The sequence below is a fragment of the Ostrinia nubilalis genome, chromosome 2 (genome assembly GCF_963855985.1).
Source record: "Ostrinia nubilalis chromosome 2, ilOstNubi1.1, whole genome shotgun sequence".
Lineage (NCBI taxonomy): Eukaryota > Metazoa > Arthropoda > Insecta > Lepidoptera > Crambidae > Ostrinia > Ostrinia nubilalis.
Genome location: NC_087089.1, coordinates 6,259,267 through 6,277,743, shown reverse-complemented (window position 1 = coordinate 6,277,743; position 18,477 = coordinate 6,259,267). Strand labels below are relative to the sequence as shown.

At 35.8% G+C, this 18,477-nt stretch overlaps 1 protein-coding gene and 1 long non-coding RNA gene across 2 annotated transcripts in view; both read left to right on the top strand.

The window, feature by feature from the left end:
• LOC135086317 (uncharacterized) overlaps positions 1–18,053 on the top strand; it is a 60,988-nt gene extending 42,935 nt beyond the window's left edge. The window contains exons 2-3 of the mRNA XM_063981102.1: positions 15,649–16,420; positions 16,867–18,053. Coding sequence (XP_063837172.1) covers positions 15,649–16,420; positions 16,867–17,084 — 990 coding nt within the window. The 3' untranslated portion in view covers positions 17,085–18,053. The remainder of the gene's footprint in view (positions 1–15,648; positions 16,421–16,866) is intronic.
• On the top strand, positions 3,056–3,976 carry LOC135086313 (uncharacterized). The gene is made up of 2 exons (XR_010260395.1): positions 3,056–3,295; positions 3,814–3,976. It is a non-coding gene; the product is annotated as an uncharacterized LOC135086313 (long non-coding RNA).
• Positions 18,054–18,477: the final 424 nt, after the last annotated feature.

Sequence of the window (18,477 nt, the reverse complement as noted above, 5' to 3'; positions counted from 1 at the left end):
TTTTTTAATACATTAAGCACCCTTTCATTCTAATGGACACTTAAGCATTGAAAAATTAAATTAATAAGTCTTTTAACGTTTATTCTATAATACTATTACAACTTCCGGACGTTTTGGTGCGTGGCATGGTCTAAAACCAATCAAGTTCCATAATTTTTGCCGATAAAATCTGTACGAGGCATTACCGTACTTTATTGCTGGGAGTCCATGTATAGTGATGTTCCTGCGGCCATCATAGACAATAAAATATCGATTTTGAAAATAAAATAAATCGATTAAACTGCTTTGAAGACTAGATTTGCGTTAAAAGCTAAAAAGATATTGACACTATTACAAGAAGCTATCTAAAGTGTCCAACTGGTTGAAGGTCGTAAATAAAATAAAAATAATTAGGACCATAAACTGATATTCATGGTATCATAACTGTAAAAGTGTCAGAATCCGATGTTGACTCCAATGCCAGTTGAAGTGTGAGAAACATATATCAACCTAGTATAGTTGCCAGTCTCTCATAATCTATGCCAATGAGGGTTTTCGCGATTGAAAAATCCGCCAGATGGCAATACGTAGACGTGAGGTCCAAATGCTGCATGATTGGTTATTTTTGACATGACATTGACAGATATCCACCAATCATGCAGCATTTGGACCTCGCGTCTACGTATTGCCATCTCGCGGATTTTTCAATCGCGAAAACCCTCATTCATAGCACATGTACCTATAATAATAGACCAAAATTAAATGAACTTTTATAGATTGTGAAAGAGAAGATAAAGATTTTATTATTTTATTAAAATTTGCCACGAGGTAGTTTTTCAGTAGAAACCAGGATTGGATAATCGCTACAGGCAAGTATCAGAACATTTTATAAATATTTTTAATCGATTATATCCTTGTGAATCGTTTTAATAAATTGTCATTTTACTTTTTCAATTAAAACTTTTTCAATCCCTAGTCTTGTCAAACTGTCATAATGTCAACAAATTATAAATGTCACGTCAGTTGACTCAATTTCAGTCTTCTGTGCGTTTATTGTATTTTTATTTCAATGAAATAGTGCTAAAGGGTTAGTACTAAAAGTGAAAGCCTTTTTTCAGAAAGAAAACCAATGTGGTGCCCTTATTATTCATACTGTTTGAAAGTTACAAGTCAGTGATACAGAGTTGCCGACATTATAACTCAGTAGTGATACCATACCAAAGAAGAAGTTTTCCTAAACACTTGTGTTATTTTTATATGTGATCAAATAAAAAGGATTAATTCTACTGCTCAAATGGAATAACTTATCCCAAGAGACCGAATATAAAAAAAAACCTCTCCATAGAAATTATCACCATCACGAGGATGTGATTTTTTTTTAGAATTTGATATTGGTCCTGTAAGAAAAGTAGTTGTATTTCAGTAGTAGAATCAACCCTTCTTGTTTGATCAGCAAGAGTAACTATAAAAACGCCCTGTAGGTAGGTATTATTAAGCTGAAGAGTTTGTTTAGTGTCAAAGACTGTCACACAGTGTAACTTAAATTGGCATATTATGATAATGAACATAAAACTTAAATAAATATTTGTGTTAATATTTTTTCTATTTATTTATTTTCCCAAAGCTTCACAGTGACAGCTGAAACAGCAATACTGTTGTAAAACTAAACTTGGAACAAACTGTTACAAATATTTTACAAATTAAAATAAAACCGCATGTTGCTTTACTTTCTCGTATAGGTAATAAATGTAATTAATGGCTAGATTATTAATGTTACTTTGTTACCCTCAATAGTGAGGAGATCTTATAAAATGGTAACCCTGATTTTCATTGTCATTCAAGTGCTCTTTCTTCGCATAGGCTTCTGTGATTTGTCCAAGGGCCACACACATTGCGATAACATTATGCGACATTGATTTGACAGCAGCGGAGTGAAGTCTTGCAACTATGCAAAATGATACCCTGTAATCGTAGCGCATATAGACATAGACGGGGCGGGGCACATAGCTCGTAGAGCTGATGGCCGCTGGGGCAGGAAAGTTCTTGAGTGGCGACCACGAGCCGAAAGACGTAGCGTGGGCAGGCCTCCCACTAGGTGGACCGACGATCTGGTGAAGGTCGCGGGAGGTGCCTGTATGTGAGCGGTGCAGGATCGGTCTTCGTGGAAATCCTTGGGGGAGGCCTTTGTCCAGCAGTGGACGTCTTTTCGGCTGAAACGAACGAACGAACGATACGTATTACCACTATTTACCAGACATTACTATTTATTGCATACTCGCCGGATTACACGTAGGAGCACGCGCGTTACAGCTTCGGCCTTGCATTATTATAAGATCTTGTTCCGCCCTTTTACGAACTTCCTCCGTGAGGATATCCCCGCCGAATTCTATGATGAACCTATCAAAAGTCATATTCTGCAATGTCAACCCACCACAAGGTGGACCGACGACCTGATAAAGGTAGCGGGAAGGCGCTGGATGCAGGCCGCTACCAACCGTGCGATGTGGAAGTCATTGGGGGAGGCCTATGTTCAGTAGTGGACGTCCTGTGGCTGAAATGATGATGATGATGATGAAATGAATGAAAATGACAAATCTTCGAACGTGTATAATACCGTGCCAAAGTAATCATATAATTTTGGCACCTTAATAACTATTGCCGTTTTTGTTGTAAAGATCATGCAGCGCTACTTGCGGATATTATTGGAAAGAAAACTATGTGGGCTCTAGATCTGAAGCCGCTTTAACTAACACGAAGTGCTCATACAATGCGGCGTATTTTCTTCCAGTCTTTAGTCAGGACTTTAGTCGAATTAAAACTGCTGAACGTGATATAGCCGCACTAGAATACGATGCTTTTTTGCATAATCGCAAGATTTCGTTCCGGTGTCGACCGAATGTTATCATAATGTATGTGGCCCAGGGGTTACCGTAGCCGCTAAGGTTTGAAACTTCTTGCTTAAAATATTGTAGTCTTTGGCATAGACTACGACGGTAGTCATGGAGATAGGAGTTTGTTATCTCGTGTCAGATGTAAATGGTGAAAAGAAAACTCATGATTCGTGTTATTTTTATGCAATATGCTCAGAATACGGAACAAACCAGAAACCGTCAACGGGCGTAAATGTGTATTCATATAAAGTACTCCAAATCGCACTACTTTGACTTTAAAGCAATCAGTCAATGGCCGGCGCGCGCATTGTTTACATATCCGTCAGATTGACACTTTATAATTAAATTATGCCGTCTTGTGCCGTTCCAACATGTAAGAATGCTACTGGAATTACGAAGAAAGTGCATGGGATCATGTTTTATCCGTAAGTAGCACATTTCCAATTCATTTTAATTAAATAATAATTTTCAAAAAAAATCACGGTTGTATTTTGTAAGTGTTGCCACAGGTCAACGGAATATTTTACCCTACTTTTTTATATTGAATTACATTTGTCTACTTATAAAAAATTCACGCGTTAATTTTGTTAGCGTTACCACAGAATAATGGAATATTTTCCCCATCCTTTTTGTTTTAATTAGTTTTTAGTGTAATTTCATCCATGACATGACAACCTGATTAATTAAATTATAAGTGCCACTTGTGGTCTAAACTGAATAAATATTTTTGATTTTGATTTGATTTCAATATATTGAATTAATTTATAATATTACTCCCTAATAATGAGGAGATAATAAATTACTATCGTGAATTTCATACTTTCCCATTTATTCAAAAGTAAGGCATTGGTATCAACAGATCAGCAGCAGCAATATTTGTATATTTAATAATAATTTTAAGTAATTAATTATTGCTTACATACTTACTCTGATTTTTTTTCAGGATACACAGCCAGAGTTGCCTCGCAATCAAATTTAAGTATTGGTGATGTTTTTGATTTGGATTCTGTTTTTCACTCCAAGAAAAGTTAAACTAAAAGCACTACTGCGCCGTAAACAAATGTTTTGTTGTCGATATGTTTACATAATAAAGAACCTTAAGTTTCTTTTTTGTTTTACTTGGCATTCTAAAATTTATATTCGACTTTTGTAATTGACTTTTAAATAACATATTATACCTACATAAAATATAGTACATATATTACACTATTTAATAGAAATAAATAATCATCTTACACTTAGTTACTTCGGAGTAAAAATTAAATTCATAGGTAGGTAGGTACTATCTATGCCTATGGCCAGTCATGTCGTCTCGTTCTATCGCAAAGAATCACCATTTGATAAGAGCGAGAGCAAAAACGGAAATGGATAGTTAACACTGGCCGTGTGTACTTATTTCACTTACTTATTTTTTACTTGTTTAACATCTCTTTAAAAAATTACATAATTTTACCCCAAAAATGGGGGTGTCACACGGCGCTAGTAACACTAAAGGGGGTAGAGGGGCGCGGGAGGGGAAGTATTTTGGACACAAGTTGCCGCGTAGAAATGTTATCGAACACTCCTTCTGGTTTGTTCTGTATTCTGAGGCAATATGTAGGTATTTTATAAAAGTGGAACCCCGAGTGATCTCCAAAACCCATTCTATTATTATATACGATTCGGCTTCGATATCTATAATACAATAGGAGTTTATTTCATGTGTCAGATGACAAGGGTGGAAACAACCTACGATTCATGTTGTTTATTTACGTGCAATATGTGGGCATATTATAAAAGTGGAATGCCGAGTTGTATTTCTAAAACTTGTTCTATTATTTTATACTATTTGGCTGCGACTCGGCGTGACGACAATACAAAATATTTTTCGCGAATCGGTGTTCATACATTCACACAATACATTAGACGCCATGTTGTCATAAACGACATATTATAAAATCGCTGTGATTTAATATTCTTAATCATTAATTTTATGGCAAGTGTCCATCAGGAATCATTGTTCTTACACACAGAATCGTATTATTTCGCTTTCGGGTAGTAATATGTCAAAATTGTTGGTTCTTAGGCGAACAATGTATGGAGAACGAACATTGTCCTTTCTCAAACCAACTTGTATTTAAATATATTAAACTTAGGTAAGTATGCATTATTAATTTACGAGTAAGTAAGTAGGTATGTAGGTATATAATCGCCACATACCTACATACATCAAAGTCATAATACTAGATGTACTTATTTTATTGAAGAATCGAGCATAAGTACCTATTACAAATTACAATATTATTATGATGGACCGAATGTGGTTTGAACCGAATCCGAATTTCGGCCGAACATTCGGTTAAAATGAAAAGTTCGGCCGAACATCCTTAAATATTATATAAGATGCCACTGTAAACATAGTACTTCATGCCAGATGAGTCATCCTCCCTCAGTCAATTTCGTAAATAATGTAAGAAAAATAGAGCGTGGGCACAAACGCTTGTGTTGATCACACAAACAATAGCCCCTTGGGAGAGTCAAACCCGCGACCGTTGTCTTTGTAGTTCGGTTTGCGAACCACTTTGACCCGAAGATCCGCCCGCAACCCCGTAAATGTTTAATGGTAGTAACTTATTTATTTATTCATTGGGAAAGGTATTTCTGAATAAAAAGCTCTTATAACAATCTAAATATTTTTATAACAGCCGCTTATTTATTGTTGTTGTAAACCAAGCCAACAACTTTTATTTAATTGCGACATTAATCTATCATCATCCATCATCCCCTTTCATCATATTCCTGAATTATTATTTAATTACAACTGGCCTTTCCCACCCAGTTGAGTGTGATTTTACATCAAACGTCCTCACTAGTGAGCGCGTTAAAAAAATGTATGAAATTTTAGTTCTTGAACGTTTCCGCTAGGGGCGCTGTACAATCCGTCATACATTTAATGTCATTTTTTACGCGCTCAAACTCACACTAGGCCCTCAGGTTTCGGATCCTGGCCACACCACATCTCAATTAACAGCCAATCTATGGGGGCCTTACGCCAACTTACTAAATTGTGCTCGCTTAAATATAACAGTGTGGAATAATGAAGTTCGCGACCCTTCACAGATTCTCATGTAGGTAGATAACATTAGAAGGATAATTATTTAAAAGCGTAAAAAAAGATCGTTGTAGCTAGCCAGGAGGACTAAGAACAAGCCCTATCACTGAGAGTCTAACTACAGGTGGTCTTACCACTAGACCATAGACGCGGTTAGACGCTTGACTTCAACGAGCATATTGCGCCAACTTAGTACATAGTGCCCGCCACATTACGTGGACCAGTGTGAAACACCGAACAGTGAAGTTCGCGACCCTTCACAGATTCTCATCTAGATAAACTTAATCTGAGGCGGTGATTGATGACCAGCGCCAGTGGTTCGACTGCGCATCGCTCTACGAATCGGAAATGGCCGGGGAATGGCAGAAAAAACTCATATGCATTCAGGAAAATAGTATACAATGCCTCCAGAGTAGCGAAGTTTGGTAATGGTAGCTTTAATAAAACAAAAAAATATGTTTCAATAAACACCCAGATCACCTACTCGTACCTGATAAAAGGAAGTGAGATTTTTTTTGCTATACCATCAATTTGATGGACATCAACTGAACGTTCAGAACAGCAGAGTAAATCAAACATCACAGGGAAAACTTACTGTTATACGTTAACCCAGCTAAGCTGTTTCTACATATGACGTTAGCTTACAACTCATATAAACCACCCCTAGCATGTTTTCGTCTTCAAGTCTCATTAATTAGATGCACAATATCTTTATCTGAGACTATGTGCCCGCGGCTAGTAAAGATTTTTCCACGAGCTTTGTGCTACGAAAAAATACTTTTCAGTCATTAAAATTCAACAACGACTTTTTTTACGAGAACTAAAAACTCTAGCTTTTAAAAACAGGAATAACATTAATGCTATTAAATAGTTCTGGATACAGCCATGGCTACATTTTATTGTTATTTAACTTTTCCCTACATCCATACATACACATAGCAAGAGTAAGGAGCCCTACAAGTAGAGAGAAACGTTAACAATAGACAAAACACTGCAGGCTTTGCAGTGAGCGCGGCGTTCTGAGAATTATACGGAATCTTAGCAAATGCGTACTGGCTTTACCTAATATTGTATGGCTCCGTGTATCCCATAAAGCCTTGGCATAGAAATTCTGCACTGTGACTAGACGAAACTGCTTTAAATCAGCCTCTTTGTAATCATAGTATGCATATTTTTAGTTTTGAATCTGCACTCAATCATGGTTTGGCTCGAATTTATAAAATGAATTTATAAACAGTTAACCAAACCTTAAGACAAACTTAGTGTTAGAAACTCACCAATTTGTCGGCGCCTATAGACTTCGTTCGTTCGTTCGTTTCAGCCAAATGACGTCCACTGCTGGACAAAGGCCTCCTCCATTCCTCCAAGGTTTTCCACAATGCACGGTCCTGCGCTGCCCGCATCCAGGCTCTTCCCGCGACCTTTACTTGGCTCGTAGAGACGATGGCCGTTGGGGCAGAAAAGTTCTCGAGTGGCGACCACGGGCTGGAAGACGTAGCGTGGGCAGGCCTCCTACTAGGTAGAGCGACGATCTCGTAAAGGCCTATAGACTTACCTATGGCAAATTTTAAAATACAACAATACTGATTATGTTTGCTACAGAATCCCTAGAGCCAAAATAAACATGTAAAATCTCTATCACTGTAAGTAGGTATAATGAGCACTAATATCAAAATTAGTCCCCCAGCGGTTAAATAGGGAAACTTTTATGAAAGTTTCTATAAAAATTCGTCATTTTGATGTCGCCAGTGGGAAATCTCCGCAGCTGCGACAGATGTATTCTCTTTTTATGAACCATTTTACTCAACTTATACTACTAGCTTAAGTAGGTATTTAAGCTAATACTGACTGTTTTCGAATATTTTGCCGCTAATATACGAGTATTTAGAGAACAGTCCTTTAAAAGCGTTAACATAAACCTCTAAACCGGCGGCTGTTACGTTAAAATTAGGCAAATTCAAAGCTTCGTTTGCACGCGTGATTAATTTAGATGCTTGACTTGAGCGAGCATATCGTTCCCTAATTAAAACCGTATAAAGCCAACATATTCTAATGTGTACTACAGTTAAGCCGCCGCTAAGATGCACGAGGTGTAATTTATATTTGAGTTTAACGTAAGACGTAAAGCACACTCTGAATTCCGAGTTTTGGGAACACTTCACTATAACCCAGGAGCAGCTTTCAATTGTAAAATCATACTAATTACGAGACTAGTACTATATTATCTGTGGTACGAGTATGTACACCTCCTGATCCACCAATCAATTGAAGTACTTTTCATAAGCTATCAGTCTATCAACTCCATTTCGCGCGTAAATTGTGCAAACAAAATTAGGATCTACAGCTTCACTTGTTACCCACACAAGTTCAATATTTTAAAGGATATGCATAACTACTGATTTCAGACCAACTGAAAACCTATATTGTACCTACAAGTCGACAAGTTGCCAGTGTGTTCAGTGCCTTAGAAACTACCTTGAGGTAAGTTGGTCAATGACTAATCCACGGTAGAACGGATTATTGCGTGCACCTGAGCGATATTAAGTTATTACTGAGATGAAGCTTGTTAATTGAATTAGAGCACACTTATTCGTTAAACTATTTTTGAGTGTAAAATTTATAAAACTTGAAATTATTACAATATTGTGTTTAAGAATCACTAAATACGTCATTGTGAAAATGATTGTAAAATATAAAACTTGATTTCAGACGGAATAACAGAAATGGTCAGCTTTTCTGACCTAAAATAAAATTCTTTCTCTGAACATTAATTTAATAATGAAATCTATACTTATAATAAATCTGTAGAGAGGTCAATTCTGTACATGAAATATTTCTTCAAAATAACTATCAGGGGGTGATTAGTGATCGATACTGATGCCAAAAATGCAATCAGTAAAATTTTTGTCTGTCTGTCTGTCTGTCTGTCTGTCTGTCTGTCCGTCTGTATGTTCCTTATAGAAACAAAAACTACTCGACGGATTTTAACGAAACTTAGTACAGTTATTCTTCATACTCCTGGGCAGGTTATAGTATACTTTGGAATTCCCACGGGAACAGGAATTAGCGGGAAAATCCTTTTGTATGAAAAATCTAAACCGCTTAAGTTAGACGCTTGAAATTTGGTATGTAGGTACCTTAGTAAACTTAAAGCTTAGTTACAACAGGATATTGCAAAATTCCCACGGAAACGGGAGTTAGCGGGAAAAAACAATTGTATGAAAAAATCTAAACCGCGTAAGATAGATGAAGGGGGTAAAACGGGATCCACGCGTACGAAGTCGCGGGCGGTCGCTAGTATGATATAAAAACTAAAATATTTCATTTCGACTAGGGATTTAATCCCAAGAAACTCAAGTAAGTAAAGAAATGTGTGGTATTAACGCCCACAAATTATGTGTAGGTTTGAAGGTTTGTTTGCATTAACCTAAAACAAACATTTGACAAATAAGCTCTGGAACAAACATGAAAGGGCTCATTAACTAAATAAATAAGTACTTTGCTACAAAAATTCAATAAAGTTTACGCTTAAATACCGCTTAAAAGTTTTGTTTTAAGGTAGATTAGATTAACTTTTTAGGGTTCTGTAGTCCTGACAAGGGACCCATAAAGTTTCGATATGTCTGTCTGTCTGTCCGAGGTATTGCGTGGAAACTATTGGCACTAGGGAGCTGTTTTGTGAAGGTATTATATTAATCACGCCGACAAAACGGTGCAGTAAAATTTGGAAAAAAAAAATCATGTTTTTTTAAAGTTAAAGTCTTTCTAAAAATAAAGATTTAAAAATTCGCTACACTAGGATGCGTAAAAAGCCTTTAATGTATACCTAATTGGCGTTTATTTTAATGATATCATCTTCAAGCATTAATTTAATGGATTTAAGTTAAAAGAAGCTTAAAAACCTGAATTATTTTTACACGATCTTTTCCACAACAACAATGGGATCGAAAATAGTTTGTGTAATTACATTCACCATATAACCTCAATCGATTCAAGGATTTCCACCGATTCAGGGATCGAATCGTAACTCGACTTCTCGGGTCGCGATAAACGGCTCTCGATACGGGACAAGCTGGTACTTAAAAGCTTTTTAAATGTATAACCCATAAAGGCCATAACGGCCCGGATTATATCCGTTTTACGACCTTTGCAATAGAGACGTTAAATAAAACAAAAGTTGCCCTATTTTCTTGCCTAGTTAGTTTTCCTTAGGCACTTGCGTATAATAGGACCATGACCTTTATAAGATAGTAAATAGATTCACCTGTAGTAAATTTTGAAGCCTTTTATTGAGAAAACCAATCAACTTTTTATCTCTTAAAACGCATCTCTATTAAAATGTGTGTATATTTTTGGTACTAAACCTACTAGAATCAGAGATTGGTAAAAGCGACTGTGATGGACGAGCTGACGTTCAAATCCTAGATTTTTTACTGTGTGACGTATGTGACGGCCGTGAGGCATGCATTTCCATTTGAATTTCCCTAGCAGATTTGATTTGTAAATTTCCAGTTGGTGCAAAAAATTTGCGTGGCCTGAGCCAGTTTTCCAATAACTAACATACACAAAGACTTAAATTGGAAAAACTTCATTTTCTGTATTTTGTACGAAAAACACTCGCAGTGGAACGAAATGCAGGTCGATGACGTCAGCGGTCGTAAACCAATTACTACTCATGAATTAATATTTTTTTTTCGAATAATTACTTTGATAAATTAGGTAGCTACTCACTAAGCAAACGCAATAAATGTGTTAACTCCGCAGTAATACGCAAAAGTTCTATGTGACCTATGGTTAAAAATAAAGCTACGAAAGTTCTATTTCTACATATATCCTTTAACGTTATAACCTCGCTAAAGAAACCGTAGGCAAGGTCGGCAATTTGGTATCTAATGGAAAGATAATATTCTGTGTGAAAGGCTTTGGAAAAAGTAAATGAACGTAAGAGTATATTTTGCGATTATGTATACGATATGTACACCTTTGTGCAAGCTAGAAAATTAACACTCGACTGAACAGAGTTACGGCACCTCCCCCAGGGGTGCGATTCTTCAAGCGCTACAGATTTGTCGATAACTACACCTATTTAGGTACGTATATTTATTAGTTTCGTCTCAAAGAGATCACATTCAAGTAATAAGACTACCAAATTATACCGTTCTAATTTTGTATCTCTTTTATTTGATACTTTGGTGCGATGTGCACAGTTGTAACCTAACTTGCTGATCTTGTACTTTTTGTTTGCGTAGAATAAATTAACAGGTACTTCTCCTAATGTAGAGCCTAGAAAATTTTATAATTTTTAATAATTATTTCATGAACTTCAGACACCCATGCAAACTTTTATACCTCGTTTCACCCCCTTCAAAATGTGACAAGTGCTCAAGTTTTTATCAAAAGTTCAAACATAATAATATTCGTATACGTCATATCGTAGATACCTACATATACTACTCGTACTGAGTCCCTTTCGCATTTATAAAATCTATTGGTAAATAAAAATACTGTTCAGATCATAGTTCTATGAGATCTGAGGTTCTACACGAACTAGAGAACACAAAATACCCAAGAACATAGATTACTAATAGGCATAATTAAACAGAGGACTTGGCCAGATAGAGTAAGTTTTGCTGAACTGAAGAAAGTTACAGGACAAATTAAGTTTGTAGACCTTTACGTGGTCAGACTAGAGTCTACACAATGTTTCGGTCAACTTGGCTTACGGTTGACTTGTAACCACACTAATTGGTTGTGTGCCGATGTCACATGCCCACTAAACTCGTAAATTACAACCTACCACTTGTAATATTATATGATATATGTACATACCCGTTTTCACTATCAATCCCTAATCTTTAAGTGACCCCTATGGTACTTACATAACAGGAATTTGGTTTTCATAAAATTAGGGATTGATGGCGAAAACGCCCGTTTTCCTAATACCCATTAGGTGCAGTAAAAGTTTTTTTATACGTAAATAAGTAAAGTGTGTGTAATGTTAATAAATCAAGGTTACTTGTAATTTTTCATAAATGTCTCATATATCGCTTAACGCTCCAAGCTAACTAAATATTAAGTTACATGACGTTATATGTTTATGATATTAAAAAATTGGTTTACCGTCTTCCGTCTAGTCCGCAATAATCCAGCGATCTATGGGGTTCAAACATTGAACTAGAGTTCCTCGAATCTCGAATCGGCAGTCCAAATATACAACTATAAAATGCAATAGTACTGTTTTCTGTCCCATTTAATGTTCCTAGTGATCCCTTCCCTTTACACTTTTATTAAGGCTATTAGAGAACATGTCAAAAAATAGTACTTATTCCGAATTGTGTAGTTCGGAAAAATCACAATACCGCAAGGTCATTTTCATCGGAAAAGTTCAATTTCAAAGCTCAGTGACTCCAGTCGTGCATGAAATATTTATGAGTTTACTCACGGCAATAAGTCTGTCATATTCATGAATAGGTATATTAATATGCGTGTGTTTGACTTCATCTTAATCAAGAAATTAATTTTAGTCAAAGCATAAGACCTTGGTAGGATCCATAACGGTGGCTTTCCTTTTCACAGACAAATTCAAGAGTTTTAGTACTTAACTAAATTAGGCCTAATGGCTTAACTAAATTAGAATACGAATATTTATAAAGTGTCTGGAATCACACTCACGCTTTAATAAAATAAGCAGGGCTGCTAAACAAGCGTACCTACCTACCTAATAACAATATACCTTTTTTTACAAGACTATCGTCAATACTCGTAATGAACAAAAATGAGATCTTAATCATCAATTTTAATTAAACACTTATCTATTGCTCATACTTTTGTGTTACCTACAAAATCGGTAAAGAGATTAAAGTTAACCTTACTTTCTTTTCAAATCTTCTACCAAAATCGCTTTAAAGTTGAGCTACTTACTTTTAAATGTCATCTACAAATAGCTTGCGGTAAATAGGAATATGAATCATACTCCAAAGAACATGAATACAGTTTTGCATAAACCTTAAAGAGATTGGCACACCTGAATGCACCCTCGGGCGGAGCTCTTATCCCACATAAACAATCCGCAAATGGGTACATGAAGCTGGGAAGATAATTCCCCGCTACATACGATGATAAAATACCACGTTGTTAAGTGGGAAAATGAAATTCAAACTCGCCATACATTTCGACGGCTTCGAGTACCTTTGAGTGCTCGTTTACCTTATTAAAAATATGATACAGGGGTTGCAAAACAATGTTGATGATTAATTAGGAACGGATGAAGTTACCATGAATGTTAAACTTTTATTTTCGTTTTATATGATAATTTAATAATTTAAATTATTATAAAACATATTGACGGAGCTATCTATCAATTGTATAAATAACTAAACGGTAAAATAACATGGTGAATGAATCATGAATCGACCACAGGTGGAAGAACCTGGGGCCTAAACTACTGCAAAATTATAACTAATAGGTACAAACTTTACTTAATTAGGCTTGACGACCACGCTACAACCATACTATAACACATAAAAAACAAAATCGTTTACTTTAGACCATATTTTACTTAATCCTAGCCATATATTCTACACTCTAACTAAAGGGTAATTCCGGACAAAGTTTTCAAACGAAAAGGGTGATCCTACTACTAAAATACCCCCACTTTTCTTTCAGAGTACCTAAGTATGGAAAAGTTTTCTTCGGTCCCCTAGGGAGTTGTTGTATTTGAGTAGAAAAATATATCCTTTCGTTTGAGCGTACCTATTCAAAATCATAAATATCTTTCTGCACACGTTTGAAAAGTTAAAATTTCCTTTTACTGCGTGCCTATCAAGTGATCTTCGCTTTTATTTAAGAAAGCCTCTGATTTAAATTAAAACAAATCAAGTGAAAAATTAAAGCCAAAATATCGATAGTATGCTTTTCTATAAGGCTCTTTCTGCAAAATCTGCCAATTCGCTGGAAAATTCGGGAAAAATCTTACACTTTTCGCAAATGATGGAAGATTCTTGGAATGATGTATTTTCGGAACTTAGAAATCGTAAAAACCGTTGCGAATTTATCGACAGGTACTTTCCCTGATTCCTTGCATACTAATAAAATATTAAATAAATTTTATTATTTAATATTTTATTAGTTTGCAATATTTCTACAACACAGGATAGACTGTCCTGGCGCCTCAGAACAAGGAGAGCCGCCCTAAATAATGGGAAAAGGGCTAGGAAAAGAAAAAGGAGAAATTATATCGATGAAAAGGTTACCACACAACCCTCTTGTCATGTGTGTTGTTAAATAGAGTCGATTTTTGCGCATAAGTAGTATTTACTCGATTGATTCGCGTAGGCGAAACTGCGTTGCAGAGTTAACATCATTTATGTGATGGGAAAATGCTGGCACATCACCAGCAATTTATTCCCCAACAATTAGACATTGTCGGGTGTTCGCAGCAACGTTACAATACGAAAAATTTGTTGATTGCGCTTTCACTTGTATTGTATCATTAATTAACGGGATTATTATCGTTGACACAGGGAAAAACCATGTGTTAATTCGTTACACTTCAGATTTTTCTCCTGACAAATAAAATTGTAGTTACTTATTCACGTTTGTGGCGACTTATTTTTCTTTTCATATTAAAAATTAAAAATGTGGCGAAATTCTCGTGATTACAAACAGTGGAGGAAACCAAAAGATATCAAAAGCAAAATTAAATACCTACAAGATTATCGACTTCGAGTGAAAATGACAGTAATCCAATTAACTTAAATAATTTTTGCATTATTTATTTTTGAAAAATTGCATAAATAAAGTTACGACTAATGTGCATCTAACGAAAACTTTTAAGGTACCATCGGCAACAGTGTTAACTATCCATTGCCTGTCATGTCGTCTCGTTCTATCGCAAAGAATCACCATTTGATGAGAGCGAGAGTAAAAACGGAAATGGATAGTTAACAGTGTGGCCGTGTGTACTGCAGCCTAAAGTGATATAAACAGCGGCGATATGCAGTGCAAGCCTATCAGCACCCAATAATTGCCGACACTCCAGAGCCGTTAATTACCTTGCTCCTATACCATTATCCTGTCCCGACAACGCCGGAATGAAGCACACTCAATAACGCTATCATGGGTTTTGCAAACTAGTTTTAGCATGGATAAATGTTTTGAAAAAGAGCTCTCACATTTGTTTCAAGAATACAAGTAAGTAGTAATAACTGACGTAGATCTAACGCTGTCTAGTTACAATACTACAGTATAAGATTTTCTTTGAGACTCGATTTCCTTTTAAGTCGTTATTAGGCACACATTCAAATTGATTGCTTTTAGATTATCTGTTGAAGGGTAGACAAAAAGCACCCAATTTCTGTATTAATTTAGTGTGCCGAAAGTTTGTTTTGTTTCCAGAACAAAGTTTTATCGCCAATGAACTGCCATCAAAATATGCAAATCAGAGTCCATAGTGCCCTTACACTCTGCGTCTCAATATTCTATTATTACCTATATTAATTTAGGCAGAACTAAGCAAACTTTGATTGGTACGGTTTATACCAAATTGAATAAATATAATTTGAGCACCTACGCGTTTACCATTTACTTTAGCTACCTAACTTTATGACCTCGTAAGCATTGTTTTTCGTAAAATAATTTTCCATAAAAGTAATATTATATTGAAACGCATAATTTTCATTGTTTCAGATGCGACGATCATTGGTTCCTGTTCTACTATTGACAACAGTAGCACTATCGTCAAGCAACGTACTTCCATTGGTGTCCATAAATAAAATAGATGCCGAACAACTTGGCTTGGGGAGCCAACAAGATGACAATATATTTAGTTTTAGAAATCACCCTAGAAATATTCTGAATGATATATTTTATACAGTATCAATCGCAACGTCGCAGAATGGCAGACAAAATAAAGTTCAAAAGCTACCACAACTGCAGTATGTTGACAATAATCAGATCAATGACGAGCCAATCAAATCGAATAAAAAAGACAAGTATAATGGAGAAGGATACCGGAAAGAACAATGGCATAACTATCCCCGTCAGTTAGATCGCCTACACAAGTATCTTTACGAACATCATAATGCGGATAAAAGAAATCCTGACCCTGACGATCCTTACGCAACTGACGATTATGCTGATGGACCTGTGCAAAAAAACTCGAATGAAGTAAAAGCCAACGAAATGCAAACCAACAATAACGACGACTTGCAAAATGAATACGACGCAGTAGTAGCCGTTGCTAACCCCTTTTTAATTTTTAAAATTCGATTAGCATGTTTGAATAGTAACTTAAAAGATAATAATGTTAACAAATACTCTGAAATAGCGGCATCAGACCCAGAGTACATACCGGGAAACAGAGACGAAGAAAACTACATAGAGAATGAAATCAACCCCCAGAACAGCGTAACGAAAGTAAAACGAGAAGAGATGGCTCCACAAATCACACAAGTCTCAGGTAAGTAAGTCTGGGTCTGGTAAAATTAAATCTGGATTCATAAATTCATATTCTTAGGGCTTCACGGAAACATACCGTTTTTTGCACAGGATCCCGTTAAGTAATATACGGGTTTTAATATTAAATGTTCACATGCACAGCCCGTTTGCAGTGCCCCGCAAAAAACGGATCTGTTTCTTGGGACACTGCAAACGGGAATATTTTTCGAATTTGTAGTTCGAATTTTAAACAACTTATGAGATTTGACATGTCATTGTGTGTTCAGTGGGTCTAGACAAAGTGCAAATTATAATCGCAAACCAGTCGAAAAGTGGTCGAAAGGCCCCTTTTTTGTATGGAGTTTTGACGGATTCGATTTTCGATTCGATCAAAAAGTGCGTTTTGTCTAGGGGGGCAGATTGCCGTGAGAACAAACCCTTACAATGTTTTTTAATTTCATTTTCTAGAAAGCAACATGACCAAGAACCGTGCTGTAAAGAAGAGGATATTCTCCCTGTGGAGTCGACTCCAGAGCTTCAACCACAAAGGCCACGAGTTGCAACACAGACGACACCTCCATGCGTTCTACGGGCTACCAGACGGTGGTGACACCGGGGGAGTGCTGACTGCAGAGACCCGGGCCACCTTCTTGAGACCACCAGGTTCACCGTTACGGTGGGGCTAGGTCTAAACCCGGCTGTTTTTTTTATATTTATTTACCATATTATGTGACGACATGGATGAAACACAGTCATCAATTTGGGCGACGATTTAGTCTATCGGCTTTTTTTTAGAATTTAGGTCTTTTGTAACTTCATCTGTTCCGGTGTAAGTAGGTACTTACGTTTTGGGGCAACGAAATTTTCACGTTTAATCTGAAACCATATTTTTAGAGTTCAACATCATGGTCATCATTTAATAAATTATGATTATTACTGGCAACCAAAAATACAATTTACCTAACTCTAAAGTTACAATAAAAATTTGAGAGAGAATTTTTATGAGCAATTTGATGATTGTGTTTTCATGTATGAAAATGATTTGTTGAGTCATGACCACGCCAGTAATTGCATGCGAAAAAGTAATAATGTTGAGAACTGATAAGGTTTTAAAATAAAGACGTACAAGTAATAGATAAATCCAGCAAGACCACAAATTAAGGTTGTAACAGAACTACGGGTTTTCGTCAATGATAAATGGAGGCTCTATGCGATTTGTATGGTGTGGTTGTCTATACCGTAAAGTATTAGTGATTGACGAAGCTGAATAGTACAATAAAATGACCAAACATCAAATCGTCTATAATTTAGATGCGTGTTTACTTAGTAGTTCGACGATAATTTTATTGAATGTTTTTACATTACTAAATTGGTAATAGATATTTGCTCTAATATTATACGCAATACTATGATATATTAGACATAAGTACTGACTGTCGCAATACTTACATTAATGTGCGTATAAATATTGATGCTTGAAGTATTTATTATGTAAGAAGTAATGAAAATCCATAGAGATTAATAATACTTCCACGCCTATTGTGTCTATAACGTTTCCTAGTGAAATATTCTAACCCTCATAGCGATAATAATAAAGTTGCGTAAGAGTATATTGCCATCGTACTTATATGTAAATAAATACCATGTATATCAGCGACACTGTTTTATTTTATACCTATAATAGAGGCAAATGAAGAAAATTAATCTTTAAGGAACCAATTAGGATGTTGAATATCAGAAACAAGTAGGTACAGCAACATCTGCAAAGTTCAAGAAAATCTAAAATAAACTAGAAAATGAATCTAAAACCATGATTGCAAAACAAACAACCGGTACCGTACAAAATTAGCAGCAGACATTTGCATAAAATCAACAATATTGAGTCCACTAACGCCATCTTTTGGAACGACCTTTACTGATTCCGATATAATCTGTGTTACAAACATCAAGTGCACGCATACTTGACTAATGAAGCTGAACAATCTAATTAAAACGAACTGACCTTATAAATAAATCAAAGAAAAATACCTTTCAATATAATGAACCAGTTAAAATGTTATTTTACAATTTTATTTTAAA